The sequence below is a fragment of the Pelobates fuscus genome, chromosome 1 (assembly GCF_036172605.1).
Source record: "Pelobates fuscus isolate aPelFus1 chromosome 1, aPelFus1.pri, whole genome shotgun sequence".
Classification (NCBI taxonomy): Eukaryota; Metazoa; Chordata; class Amphibia; order Anura; family Pelobatidae; genus Pelobates; species Pelobates fuscus.
In genome coordinates, this window is record NC_086317.1 from 90,916,297 (window position 1) to 90,931,240 (window position 14,944).

Sequence of the window (14,944 nt, forward strand, 5' to 3'; positions counted from 1 at the left end):
GTATACCTAGAGTTGCTTGGTATTGCTGAGTATCTAATAGTGATTGTTTACCTGGAGTTGCTTGGTATTGCTGAGTATCTAATAGTGATTGTATACCTGGAGTTGCTTGGTATTGCTGAGTATCTAATAGTGATTGTATACCTAGAGTTGCTTGGTACTGCTGAGTATCTAATAGTGATTGTATACCTAGAGTTGCTTGGTATTGCTGAGTATCTAATAGTGATTGTTTACCTGGAGTTGCTTGGTATTGCTGAGTATCTAATAGTGATTGTTTACCTGGAGTTGCTTGGTATTGCTGAGTATCTAATAGTGATTGTATACCTGGAGTTGCTTGGTATTGCTGAGTATCTAATAGTGATTGTATACCTAGAGTTGCTTGGTACTGCTGAGTATCTAATAGTGATTGTATACCTAGAGTTGCTTGGTATTGCTGAGTATCTAATAGTGATTGTTTACCTGGAGTTGCTTGGTATTGCTGAGTATCTAATAGTGATTGTTTACCTGGAGTTGCTTGGTATTGCTGAGTATCTAATAGTGATTGTATACCTGGAGTTGCTTGGTATTGCTGAGTATCTAATAGTGATTGTTTACCTGGAGTTGCTTGGTATTGCTGAGTATCTAATAGTGATTGTATACCTGGAGTTGCTTGGTATTATACAGCTATCAATTGTGACTGTATTACTGCTGTTTAGTTTTGCAGAACATCAGCTTGCAATTGTTTACCTATAGCTGCTTAGTATTGCAGTGGCTGTATTTCTGTAGTACTCGGTATTGTAGAGCATCAATAGGTGTATGTAGGTATTTCTGTGCGGTCACAAAGCATCACCATAATTTAATTTCAAATGTAATATATTGAATTAGCTTTGTTTGGAGATCCTGACTGTTTCTTTCTTTCTTTCTAATTCAGGATCTCCTTAAACACACACCCACTGATCACCCAGACTACCCCCTACTCCAGGATGCACTTCGTATTTCCCAGAACTTTCTGTCTAGTATCAATGAGGATATTGATCCCAGGAGGACCGCTGTCACAACACCAAAGGGAGAGGTAAGAGATCAAAACCACTGATGGGTTGTTGTTTTTTTCTATGTTTATATTTTATTTTCAATTTTATGTTTTATTTGTCCATTTACTTTTTACTTTTTATTTCTCTATTTGTCCTTTAAGTGTTAATTAAGCCATTTCTTCATACTTTGTTTCTTTGGGAGGTGGTGACATATTCTAGAGCGATTCCGATCTGAAAGGCTTGTTTGTCTTCATGGTAAATTCCCCTTTTGGACTGTAGACTGCAACTAATTGTCATTTACTGTGCATATAACTTTTTGTTTCCTTCCGTCTGTATTTTAATAGTAATTTACCCCTGGAGGTGCAGAATTGGGTTAAGGCTCTGAATTACGCATGCCTATCGTGAATTTGAATACTAAAATTCTGAAAAACATCCACCAGATCCGTCACATGCCATGTCATTGATTGGTTCATTGAGAGATTAAAGTCACCAGAGAAAGCCATTAAGCTAAAAATATTGCAGCTCAAAAGCTTTATTGTTCCTTTGCTTACATTGCTTAGAATTACATCATTACTATAGAAGCTTGCAGAACGTCATGCAGAAAGCAGATTGACCCTGGACAGCTGCATACAATGCACCCCTTTCAGTTTTTGAAAAGGAGAGACTTAGATCATAGAGAGTATCTTTATTTGAGTGTATATCTTTGGGTTCATTACATCAATCCTTTAACTTTCTGATGGATCTGTACTTTGCTCAGCTCAGCTTATTTCTTCAGAGGAAATGATAAGCTCAAGATTGTAACCGTCAAACTGATAGCATGTGTTCCGACAGTATGTGTTACTTGTTCATGTTTGAGTTCTAGAGGAGATGAGTTTTCTATAATTTATTTACTTTATATATTATTTTATATAATATTTATATTATTTTTATTGTGTGTGTGGGTGTGTATATATATATATAATTTATATTTTGCTGTGGTGATTTGTTTTCTTTTTTCCTATATAATAATGTATGTTTTTGTGTGTACTGAGAATTCAATAATTCTGGGCCATACTAACCCCTTCTGGCTTGGGTTAATGTGTGGCAGCCATACCTATCAAGATAACATTAATGGTTGGCTAATCTTTCATTTATACTTGTTGACAATGTATCCCTGTGAGGTGAGATATATATATATATATATATATATATATATATATATATATATATATATTTTTTTTTTAAAGACATTGAATTGCACACATTTCCCCAAATTGTTGGTGTAAAAACATTATCCAATTAGTCTATAGTCACCGTATGGATATTTTTGCAATTCTGTTTTCATTTCAGTTTCATGTTCTGAAACAATACGACATGTTCCAATGTTTTGCGTAGTAAGCAAGTAAGATCTACCTAGTTTGTGAAAGTTTACCACAATGTGCTGACCTCTTAAAGTACCATATGGTTGTGCTGTTAAGAGTGTTAAAAACCAAAATGAAAAATGCTGCTCTCAGAAAAGATGTGCAATATTAGCATTAGTCCGTATGGTATTTTGAAGCACTAAAGGTGATAGAACCATATGCTTATACTGTTATACTATTCATTGTTCTTCAGTGTTTGTTTGATGCATGTCATTGTGTGTGTACATGCAAAAATGGACAGCCATGATTTTGCCAGGTTGTAAGTTAACCGCTTTGATGTAGCAGGAACCCATTTATCCTTCTTATCCGTATCCTGAAATCCTCTCTATACAAGTAGTTATCTAGAAACATGAGTGTTGGGTATTTATTTTTTTACACTATTATGATTATTCACTATAGTGTGAACTGTCAGGATTTCAAGGTTAAGTCAGGCTATTTTCATGCCTTACGAATTTACGTTAAATTCCAGACAGTTTACACTTTAGTGAATAACCTGAAATGCTTAAAGGAACACTATAGTCCCCTAAATTACTTCAGCTAAATAAAGCAGTTTTAGTGTATAGATCATTCCCTACAATTTCACTGCTCAATTCACTGTCATTTAGGAGTTAAATCACTTTGTTTCTGTTTATGCAGCCCTAGCCACACCTCCCCTGGCTATGATTGACAGAGCCTGCATGGGGAAAAAAAACTGGTTTCACTTTCAAACCGATGTAATTTACCTTAAATAATTGTATCTCAATCTCTAAATTGAACTTTAATCACACACAGGAGGCTCTTGCAGGGTCTAGCAAGCTATTAACATAGCAGGGGATAAGAAAATCTTAATTAAACAGAACTTGCAATAAAGAAAGCCTAAATAGGGCTCTCTTTACAGGAAGTGTTTATGGAAGGCTGTGCAAGTCACATGCAGGGAGGTGTGACTAAGGTTCATGTTCTATACACCAAAACTGCTTCATTAAGCTAAAGTTGTTCAGGTGACTATAGTGTCCCTCTAAATGGATTTTCAGTAATGTATCTGACAAACATAAGACATACATTCAAAAACATTGACAATTGATCACATGTTTTCAGTTTTGTGCTTCAGATATTGTTCTCTCGTGCACTAATTAATATATACAATTGTCTTTCACGCAGACACGACAGTTGGTGAAAGATGGATTCATGGTGGAGTTATCCGAAAACTCTCGCAAACTACGGCATCTCTTCCTGTTTACAGACCTCCTCCTTTGTGCCAAGCTCAAGAAGGCAGCTGTGGGGTATGTGATGAGAGGCCTTTATTTGCTAGAACTTACCCTCTTGTAGTTTTTAAGACCAGTATAGTAGCAGTATATTGCAGTGATTGACTGTGCTAAATCCTTCACAGCATTCCTTCAAATTAGTTATGATTATTATTGTTGTCAGAGCAAGACATTCTGAAAATAAATAGTAATTTGTTAAAAATGTATTTCCCCAATCCAGGCTTAAGATTCCACATCCTATCTATGCTTCTAGACAGATTTTAAAAGTTACTAGCCACCGCAATTCTTGGAGTCTGTGGCATTCTCACCAGGGGTGAATTGTTTCTCGTCACGGCTAATTTTCTACTTGCCAATGGCTAAGATTCATTGGTGAGAATTGTGCACCCTGATCCTCAATCACACTTCTAATGACAATTGCTAAGATTCATTGGTGAGAATTGTGCACCCTGATCTTCAATCACACTAATGACATAAAGCAGAAATCGTATCTATTGTAACTTTTTCAGTTGATGGGTTGATTTTACTTTAGAATTTGCATTTGTGAATATAAGGTATGGATAAAATGTGCTTTTACGCTGGGTAACAGCAAAATGCTAATACTTGTGGAAAGAATTTATCTCTAGATAACATTGAAGATAATGCTCTACTGAGGATGGTAAAGAACAATGTTGTGGTTTGAGTCACTACAGTAAAGTGTATTGTTTTATATTAACTTAAACAAATCATTATAGGTAAGAGTTTTGCATATCGGTAAACAGGACATGTTTTGAATATTTTCTTTGTACTCCTGGGCACAACCGGACAACAACAAGAAAAAATCTTAAAGGGGCACTATAGTCACGCAGACCACTTCTTATTTCATCTCATTGAAGTGGTCTGGGTGCAGTGTCCCCGTCTCACTTAGTCCTGCAACGTAAATCATTTCAGTTTGAGAACCTGCAATACTTACATTGCAGTTTGCAGTTCTAAGACTGCCTCTAGTGGCTGTCAATCAGACAGCCATTAGTGGTCCTTCCTGGTTGCTAACCGACTTTTAGTCCCCTAAATGTGTGAATGCAGTGGTGTGTTTGTATGTACTGTTAAAGTTTGAATGTATTTGTGTGTAGTGTTGGCGTTTGAATGATATGTTTTGCAGCAAGAACGCTAGGGATGTAAATTTTTTTGCCTGAAGATGTGATTTTATCAGAGTCTGTAAAGATTTTTAAACAACAACTGGATGAATATTTGCAAAACTATAATGTGACGGAACTCCCCTACTCCAATTCAGTACCTCTGCCCAGTCCCCTTCCTAGACTTTTTCAGGGACCCTGGAACGCTTCAGCCCCAGTCGCCTAGGCTGCAGCTCTCTTCGTCCAGGCAGACCGGTATTGTCCCCTCTGCTATTGGCTCTTCAGCTCCTGTCTCAGGCAGGTATCTACACCTCTGCCTGTACTGTGACCAGCCACTGCCTTTACAAAGTCACTTGTGGCTCTCAGGCCTATCTCTCTTTTACTTGTCCCAGGTTATATGGGCCAAGCAGCCAGCCAACCAGTACGATAACTCTATTACTGGGATCCCTAAACCAATCAACCAGGACACAGAGTTTCAAAATAACTAATACCTACAGCTTTTTACTCCTTGCCAGCCCATATGTTTATTAAACTTATGGTGGCAACCTCAATAAAATACAAATAACCAAATCATATGGGGAAACCTAGAGGTGATACCGGAGAAACTGACGGAAGCGAAGCACAGAGAGATGGACACAGGTTTCTTCAGGAAGGAAGAGATTCTTTATTGGATCACCGATCGGGACTCAGAGGGACTAATGTCACCAAAATACAGCAAGTTCTGAGCCCCGGACAATAGTGCAGGCTCCTTATATAGGCACATAACTCCTCCCATATTAAGCTCCACCCGCACATTCTCTTAACCAATCAACACAAATAAGAATTAACTTCCTGTTTGACCGCATGGCCTGTCCAGCACAATGGAGGAGGGGAATACTATATCCTGTATTCTTGCACATGCTCCGTACACTACTGATCGTATCTTGCCACGTGCAACCAACTGATCGATACGTCAGCATATGCACGTACACATGCCACGTGGTAATCTCGGCCTACTAAATTTATTTTTACCGAGATTCCACCACATTCCCCCCTTTGATGCCTCTTGATATTTTACAATTACTTGAGGCATCACTTAACCTTAGTTTGCATACACCGCAAGTTACCTTGAACCAGACCAGACTTATCTTATGATGTGAATCTTCAACATTCATCTTCCTGCATTGGTTCTCCCTGATCTAGAGCCTTATATTTATATATTGCCATTATCTGTGCAGCAGCCTTCCTCTCTGCTATATTTTCTATCAGGCTTTGCACAGACCTAACTACTAAGGGTATAAGACACGGTAGGAGTAGACACAACATTAAAATCAGTAGGACTCCACCTACCACTGCCTTAAGCCCTCCAAACCACTCATACCAGCTACCAAACCAACTACTTGGATTATACCCTTTCCATACCTGAGTAGGCACATGCGCTAGTTTAACCATATGGCTAGTAAGCTCAGCTATTGCTTGCCCTTCGTCATCTATTTGAAGACAGCAATTGCTTAGGTTAAACTTCCCACATACACCTCCCTCTACTGCCAAAAGGTAATCCAAGGCTAATCTATTTTGGTACACTGCTGTCCTCATCCTGGTATTATGCTTCGCTAGAAGATTGAGCGCTTGTGATGTTTCGTTAGTAATAATCTCAACCACCGCCTGTAATCTTATAATGCGGTTGAGCATATAAATAGGGGTTCTATAACCAAAGGTACCATCTTCTGCCCACGTGGCTGGCCCATAATAATCTATAATACGCTGGGGAGGCCATTCATTATCTTCCCAGGCGCCTATCTCTATGGGTCCCCTTTTCTTCCTATGATTCACATCATACACTTTAACACCTAAAGTCTCACCTGTTTCAATGGGTAACAAGAAGAAGGATGGTTTGAGCATACCCAACACACATGCCCCTTCCCAGTCCTGTGGCAACTCCGAATAGGCTTTCTTACCACAGATCCAGTACAAATTTGCTGGGGCTCTCCAGGTAGATGTGATAGATAGGTCAAACCACACATCCTTTAAATTGGCGTATCTAGCAAACGGGTTAGATGGTTCTGAGACATTTGAAGCCGACCACCAAGTTGTATTCTTTGTATCATCATCATAAGCTTTTTGCCCTAGACAAGTTAATTCTCCTACAGAAGTATTATACATTATTCCTTTCCTTGCTATGCAAACATAACCTATGATGGAGGTCTTTAATCTCCACTCAGATTTACCTCTAACACTCATATGATAATCGGCTTGAGTCGATATTAGTTGGTCAACTGCCTCAGAACCGGACATTACCTCCTTTGCTTCCCAAGGCCATTGGTCTCCCATGTTAGTACCTCCACACACATAGCAGTTGGTAACATTAAGACTACCGGCAATACTTTCAGCTAGGTCAATGAACAGGTTTTTAGCATTATGGGGGATCTTATTATCTATACTCATCTCTTCATAAAAGGAATGGTATACTTGATGAGTCTGGGAGGATACCGTATCAGTCTCTATCCCTATAAACAATATTGTCCCAGGATCTAAACCCGTCCCGTATATCTGAAACCCAAATAAATTGCCATACTTATCTAAGAACTTGTCGGGGTTATTTATAAGTATATGGACTGGGTTGCATTCCATAGACTTACAATATGGGCTAGTCGGCAACTTAGTCACTATCATGTCCTTGTCTACTGTCTGTCCCCAAGTTGCCCACCCCACACAAGACCAATATGGGCAAAAGTTATAGTCTTTATTTGGGCATCTAGGACTCACATATTTATTTTTACTACTGGGACAAATATATTTATCATTAGACCCATACGTCCTCTCCCATCTAAGATCCCCACATACATTCCACGGCTTTCTACCACTTGATATCGCCTTACATGCATCAAATAGCAGAACACCCGAAGAATGTACGGATTCTAACACTGTCTTATTAATTAGGGTCCCCTGAGGATCTCCATTCCTGAGAGTCAACCAAATTGTACGGGGTTGATACTCTGGACTGAAGCACTTAGGTTCTCCTACTCCTAAATGACACACACTATAGTCTATATTTAGGTATCTACATCTCGATACATCTCCTTTACACTCGTATTGTGAATGCCAAATTAGGGTTTGGGAAATATGGTTACCTGTTCTCGTAGTCTTAATGCATACCTCACAGCTAGGAGTGTCGGTACCTCTACCTTCCTGAATATAAAAACACATATAAATAAACACTATTAAAAACACATCTTTCGCCGTCATCCTCAGTCTTCGTCCGTGCGAAGGCACCTCAGCTTCCAGGATGTAAGGGCTGCAGGGAATGGAGTTCTGCTCGTCTTCACAGGAGTCCCTTCGAGACTTTCCCTGGCTTATATACTATGTGTTGGTAAGCGGACAGGCTTTATTATGGCCTTCTCACTCACGCACCAAATCCCAAAAATAATAAAATTTGTAATCCACAATAATTCCTCGTTACTCCGACTGAGTCGTGCGTTTTAACCGGATCTTGCAGGGATTCTCTGGATCTGCTGTAACTTGCCAAGAATCGACTGCTGCTGGTTTAACCCTGGAGTGATGTATCCACGGAGTCACTTCGGCTACTTTTATCGCTGTAGGGGTAGACAAAAGAACAACATAAGGACCTCTCCACTTGGGCCCTAACGGTACATTATTCCACTCTTTAATCCATACTTGATCTCCTGGATGGTAACTATGAACTGGGGGATAAATATTCACAGGTAATCTATCTTGTACCCATTTCTGTACCTCCTCCATAGTCCTACCCAACTCTACAACCTGCTGCCGGGTAATTCCTTCTCCCAACTGACTCAAATCCCCCCTTAAGTTACCAAGTACGGGAGGTGGTCGCCCATACATGATTTCAAAAGGAGAGAAGCCCATCCTTCTGGTAGGGGTACTGCGGATTCGCAATAGAGCTATGGGTAAGAGAACGTTCCACTTAAGTTGGGTTTCCTGACACATTTTTGCCAACTGGTTCTTAATAGTTCTATTCATTCTCTCTACCTTACCAGAACTCTGGGGTCTATATGCAGTATGAAGCCTCCACTTTATACCAAGCATATGAGTCAGTTGTTGTAGGCACTGGTGAACAAAAGCTGGACCATTGTCCGATCCTATAGAACAGGGTAGTCCATATCGGGGTATTATTTCTCGTAGCAGGAATCTCACAACTTCTCCTGCTTTCTCTGTACGAGTAGGACATGCTTCTACCCAGCCTGAATAGGTGCACACAATTACCAACAGGTAACGATTTCCACCCGATTTAGGCATCACTGTAAAGTCTATTTGTAGATCGGACATGGGGAGTCCCCCCATAAACTGGACTCCTGGTGGCTTTACTGGTCCTTGTCTTGCATTATTTTTAGCACACGTTACACATCTTCGTACAATGGCCTGAGTCAAGTTGGACAGTCTTGGTATGTAGAAATGTTTTCTGAGAGATTCTTCTGTACTGTCTCTCCCAGAATGTGTCCCGTTATGATAGTTTTGGACAATTTCTACCGCTAGTGATGCTGGTATGACTATTCTTCCATCTTCTAGCTGATACCACTTGTTCTCCAAATACTTTCCCAGTTCAGTCTTTAACCACTCCTCTTCTTGAGCTGTATAAACTGGAGTCCATTGAGACAGTGGGGTTGGTATTAGAGGAGCTATATGACCCACATACTCCTGTCTTCCTGATTCAGCGGCACGCTTAGCTGTATTGTCTGCCATCCGATTTCCTTTGGTTACATCACCATCTCCTCTCAGATGCGCTCGACAATGTATAATACCGACTTCTTTCGGCTCCCACACTGCTTCCAATAGTTGTAGGATTTCAGCTGCGTACTTGATTTCTTTGCCTTCTGAATTCAGTAGTCCTCTTTCTTTATACAAAGCTCCGTGGGCATGAGTGGTTAAAAACGCATACTTGGAGTCCGTATAGATGTTCACTCTTAAACCTTCAGCCAATTGTAACGCTCGTGTCAGTGCTATCAATTCTGCCTTTTGTGCTGATGTTCCTTTCGCCAGTGGCCGAGCTTCTATCACCTTGTCTATTGTTGTCACTGCATATCCTGCATAGCGGATCCCTTCTTTCACATAACTACTGCCGTCGGTGTAATATTGAACATCGGGGTTCTGGATGGGAAAATCACGAAGATCTGGTCTACTTGAAAATACTTCATCCATTACTTCCAAACAATCATGTTGACTTTCAGTAGGCTGTGGCAAAAGGGTAGCTGGATTTAAGGTGTTTACAGTCTCTAAATGCACTCTTGGGTTTTCACACAACATTGCTTGATACTTGGTCATACGGCTGTTACTAAACCAATGATTTCCTTTGTAATCCAACAACGTCTGTACTGCATGCGGGACTCGTACATAAAGTTCTTGACCCAGAGTGAGTTTATCGGCTTCAGCTACTAGCAGGGCGGCTGCAGCTACGGCTCTTAGACAAGGTGGAAGTCCGCTGGCCACTGCATCCAGTTGCTTAGACATGTAGGCAACAGGTCTTTGCCATGATCCCAAGTACTGTGTCAATACTCCCACAGCCATTCTTCTTTGCTCATGTACGTACAGGTAGAATGGTCGTGTGTGATCAGGTAGACCTAATGCTGGGGCACTCATCAAAGCCTTCTTCACATCTTCAAATGCCGTTTGCTGTTCTTGAGTCCATAAGAAGGGGTCGTGCTCTGTACCTTTGATAGCTGCATACAGAGGTTTTGCTAGTATCGCGTAGCTGGGAATCCATATCCTACAGAAGCCTGCTGCCCCCAAGAATTCTCGCACTTGTCTTCTATTCTTGGGTATCGGTATTTGGCAGACAGCTTCTTTTCTCTCTGGCCCCATAATTCTTTGACCTTCAGAGATATGGAATCCCAGATATTTGACAGTTGGCAAACACAACTGAGCCTTCTTTCTAGACACCTTGTATCCTGCCTTCCAGAGAATGTGTAGTAGATCGTGCGTTGCTTGCTGACATTTTTCTTTTGTAACTGCTGCTATCAACAAGTCATCTACATATTGTAACAATACACACTCTCCTGGGATGGACTCGAAATCCAATAGATCTTGACTTAGAGCTGAACCAAATAGGGTAGGTGAATTTTTAAACCCTTGGGGCAGTCTTGTCCAGGTCATTTGGCGTTTTGAGCCCGTTACAGCGTTCTCCCATTGGAAAGCGAAGATACATTGACTTTCTGCGGCAATTCGGAGGCAAAAGAAGGCATCTTTGAGGTCTAAGACTGTAAAATAGGTAGCCCCGCCCGGAATTAAAGCAAGCAGGTTATATGGATTGGGCACGACTGGATGTATACTAACAACCGCATCATTGACTGCTCTCAAGTCCTGCACAGGTCGATACTCATCTGTACCGGGCTTTTGAACAGGCAGCAATGGGGTGTTCCAGGGGGAAGTACAGAATTTTAGGATACCATACCGTATGAACTTATCCAGATAAGATTGGATGTTCTTCTTAGCCTTCTGCGGGATGTGGTATTGTCTTAGGCTTACTGGATAAACCCCAAGTTTTAGTTCGATTTTAATAGGTGGAATATTGCGGGCCAGTCCTGGTGGGTTGTTCTCTGCCCAAACTCCTGGTATGTTAAATAATGTCTCATCACTCCTAGGGTTTTGGCTAGTCAACACTGTATAAAGTCGCCACTCTTCTTCCTTTGGTACGGATAAAGTCATAATACCTGAAGGTCCATTAAACTTTAAAGATGTTGTTCCATTTGGTAGGAACGTAATCTGCGCTTGTAATTTTGATAGCATATCACGTCCCAGCAATTGGACTGGACATTCAGGCATATAAAGGAATTGATGTTTTACTACGTGGCCTCCCAATGTACAGAGTCGACTTTTAAGAACCGGTTTTTCAGCACTTCTTCCAGTTGCTCCTATCACAGTAATAGTCCTTCCAGATGGAGGAGCAACTAGATTAGTCACCACTGAATGTTCAGCACCAGTGTCGATCATGAACGCACTCCTTTTTCCCCCTATTGATACATCGACCATAGGCTCCGCTCGACCAAGGGGGATGGAGCCCGGTCGGTATCAATAGTCCTCCATGACCGTGTCAGCCAATCCTACAAAGTCCCTACCTTCTCTATCGCGGGACCTTTGCGCTGCTGGAATATACCTGTCTTCCCTAACACTTCCTCTGTTCCCATTACTCCCTCTATTACCATTACTCCCTCCGGGGCCTCCTCTACCTCTCGCTCTGCCTCTAAAGTTTCCGTAACCTGCCCTGGGTAGGTCTCTCTCGTACTGCTCTCTTTGTGGACATTCGTTCCTCCAATGCCCTTCTTCCTTGCAATACGCGCACTGATTCCTACTCAAAGGCTCCCTATTCCATCTACTATCGCCTCTATCTGGGCCCCGTCTATCTACGCCTGCGATCGCTACCGCTAGCATATCAGCCTTTTTACGCATCTTGCGCTCTTCCTCTTTCTTACTTTCTGTTTCCCTATTCATATAAACCTTATTCGCTACCTCCATTAGTTGGGTGATGGACATACCTGCAAACCCTTCTAACTTTTGTAGCTTGCGCTTAATATCTCCGTAAGCTTGGCTGACAAAGGCGGAGTTCACCATTCGGGAATTATCTGCGTCTTCCGGATTAAAGGGGGTATACAAGCGGTATGCCTCCAATAATCGGTCATAAAAGACACTGGGCGCTTCATCGCTTTTCTGAATCACCTCAACTGTTTTTGACATGTTAATAGCTTTCTTTCCTCCTGCTTTCATGCCAGCAATTATAGCGTCTCTATAGGCTCTGAGTTGAACCATATCAGCACCATTTACGTTCCAATCGGGATCGGTGTTGGGATAATGTGTTGCGGCCCATGCTGCTGGATTAGCTTGGTTCAAAGCACGGGCTCTATCCTCTAGTGCTTTAATGGCTGCTTGATTAATTCTTGTCCTTTCCTCATTGTTAAACAAAGTCATTAATAACTGCTGGCAATCAGCCCATGTCGGATTATGCGTCTGTACTATTGAGGTGAACAGATCAGTCATAGCTTGTGGTTTCTCAGTATACGAGGAATTGTGGGTCTTCCAGTTTAAAAGATCGGTTGTAGTGAATGGGACATATACGAAGACTGGGTCAGCATGTGCCATTTGACCTGCGGCATCGATATAGGCTGACCCGGGATTCAGGCGAAGAGGCATCTGATAGTGCTTTAATTGTTGGGTACCAGTCAGTTGTCGGGTTTGTATGGGACTACGTAAAGGGGCGTCAGTCATGGGTTCCGGTCGGGGAGAGATAGGGTATGGGGATGTGGGAAGTTGGTTTTGGGAAAAGGTTGTAAATAAAACACTTCGAGTCGAGCTAGATGAAGCTTGACCGGAAGTCTGAAGTGGCGCCAAATCAGGATATTCGTTTTTAATGGGGGTTGGTTCTGATTCCGGAAGGGGAGATTTAGTACGAGGGGGGGTGGATCCTGTACTGGAGGAGGAAGCGGAAGTGGATGGGGGTAATGAAAGGAGGGTTGCAGGACCTCCTGCATTTGCGTCACTTCCTCTTAACGGAAAGTAAGGGGGCGGCAAAGGGATCTCGGACTCAGGGGGCGTGTCCAAAATGGGCCTAACACCAGTCCTAGTGGACAAACAAGTCCTAGCTACCATGAGACGACACTGCTCCTCGTGGCATGTCTGAAGCCATTTTGGCGAGTCATTTACGGCCTGTCTCCAGCAGTCAATATAAGGAAACTGGCCGTAAAGTTCAGGCCTACCTGATACAGCCACGTGTAAGCGCTGTACCAGAGTTGGATCCAAACTGCCACGTGGCGGCCATGCCGCAACCAAAGTAGGCCACTCCCTAGTACACAAAGTGACCAAACGTACAGGAGACATTTTAACCCCAAAATCACAAGTTTTGAATCCCTTTTTAAAATTCTTCACCATACAACCTAAGGGATCCGGAATCGTTGACTGCGACGCACCCATACTTAACAATGGAACGTCGTCGACAACGAATACTATACACGCGTACTATTCAACAGTCACACCCGTTTCCTCTGGCAACAGCACCACGTGGTACAGTTACCAAGTGAAACGTACACAATAACAATGAACACTCAGGGAATTCCCGTACACACACAGCTGTTACACCAGTCACTATATAATCAATATTATGCCCTTTGGCGTAACTATACAGTCACCCACGCTATAATTCTCTATATATGAATTACCCGTCTATAACACACCCCAGTAACATCGTCTTTTACAAATAGCGGTTACAGTACGGTTAGCATAGGTCAAAGCACAAGTTAAGGTCACAATACAATTATTAGTGGTTATGGTGTTAAAACATGCAATGGACGACAATGATTAGTACTTATATACAGTGTCAGTAAATATACAGGGTTATGGTACCGTGCACTATAATACAGCAACACACTATTAACACTCTCGCTAGACGGCTGAGCTCGCGCTATCTAACAAGATATACACTTTACTAAACAATCTTCATCACATTTACAATTCCCAACTAAACTATTGGCCAATACCTTGAATGGACTACCTAAAACTATATACACCCGTTTTGGTTAGCCACACTGCCCAATCACCACATATAGCGAGCTAGAGAACCGAATTTACACAGGCGCCTCTTAGTCGCACTATCAAAAGTCTAGTGGGTTCCAAATTTACACGCCTTCCCACTTAGCCCAGATAGGTTGAGAGCTAGCGAACCGAATTTATACAGGCGCCGCTTAGTTTCCCGGTCCCTCCGACCTAGCGAACGTAATATACACCCTAGAACGCTAGTCTAGACAAGACTCCGGTGTCCGGCTAGGGCTATTTACACCAGGACCCCGCCTGACTAACAAAATCAAACGGTCTGACTAAAGAGCGTTCGATCGAGCGGTGCGCCTTTCGCTCCTTCCCTCCGACAGAGGGGGCAGATACACAGATTCAAAACCCCTTTGGGCCTACCGCACAATCGGTATACCCCTAGTGGGTCCTGCCGTCTAAAACAGCAGTTGTCTTACCTCCTCGTTCCTGAACCTGAGTTCACACTCATCGACGGGGACACCCCAGCACTTCTCACGTAGAGGCCGATGATCTCCTGGACAACGGACCAGTGGCGCCGAGACGAAGGGAGGTCCACGCAGAAGTTCAGGGGTGCAGCCGTAGAGAACATGGGCAAAGATAGACCGTCTCACGCCTCTGCCTCTCAGCTACCGTTGAACGATGAGCTTCCCGGCCAATGCACCAAA

General features: G+C 42.2%; 1 protein-coding gene across 5 annotated transcripts in view; it reads left to right on the plus strand.

Moving 5' to 3' along the window:
* The window catches only part of ABR (ABR activator of RhoGEF and GTPase), a 328,573-nt gene that overhangs the window by 235,947 nt on the left and 77,682 nt on the right, over positions 1–14,944 (plus strand). For all 5 annotated transcript variants that reach the window (XM_063450023.1, XM_063450024.1, XM_063450025.1 and 2 more), the window contains 2 exons: positions 908–1,048; positions 3,545–3,666. In XM_063450023.1, the coding sequence (XP_063306093.1) occupies positions 908–1,048; positions 3,545–3,666 (263 nt within the window). The remainder of the gene's footprint in view (positions 1–907; positions 1,049–3,544; positions 3,667–14,944) is intronic.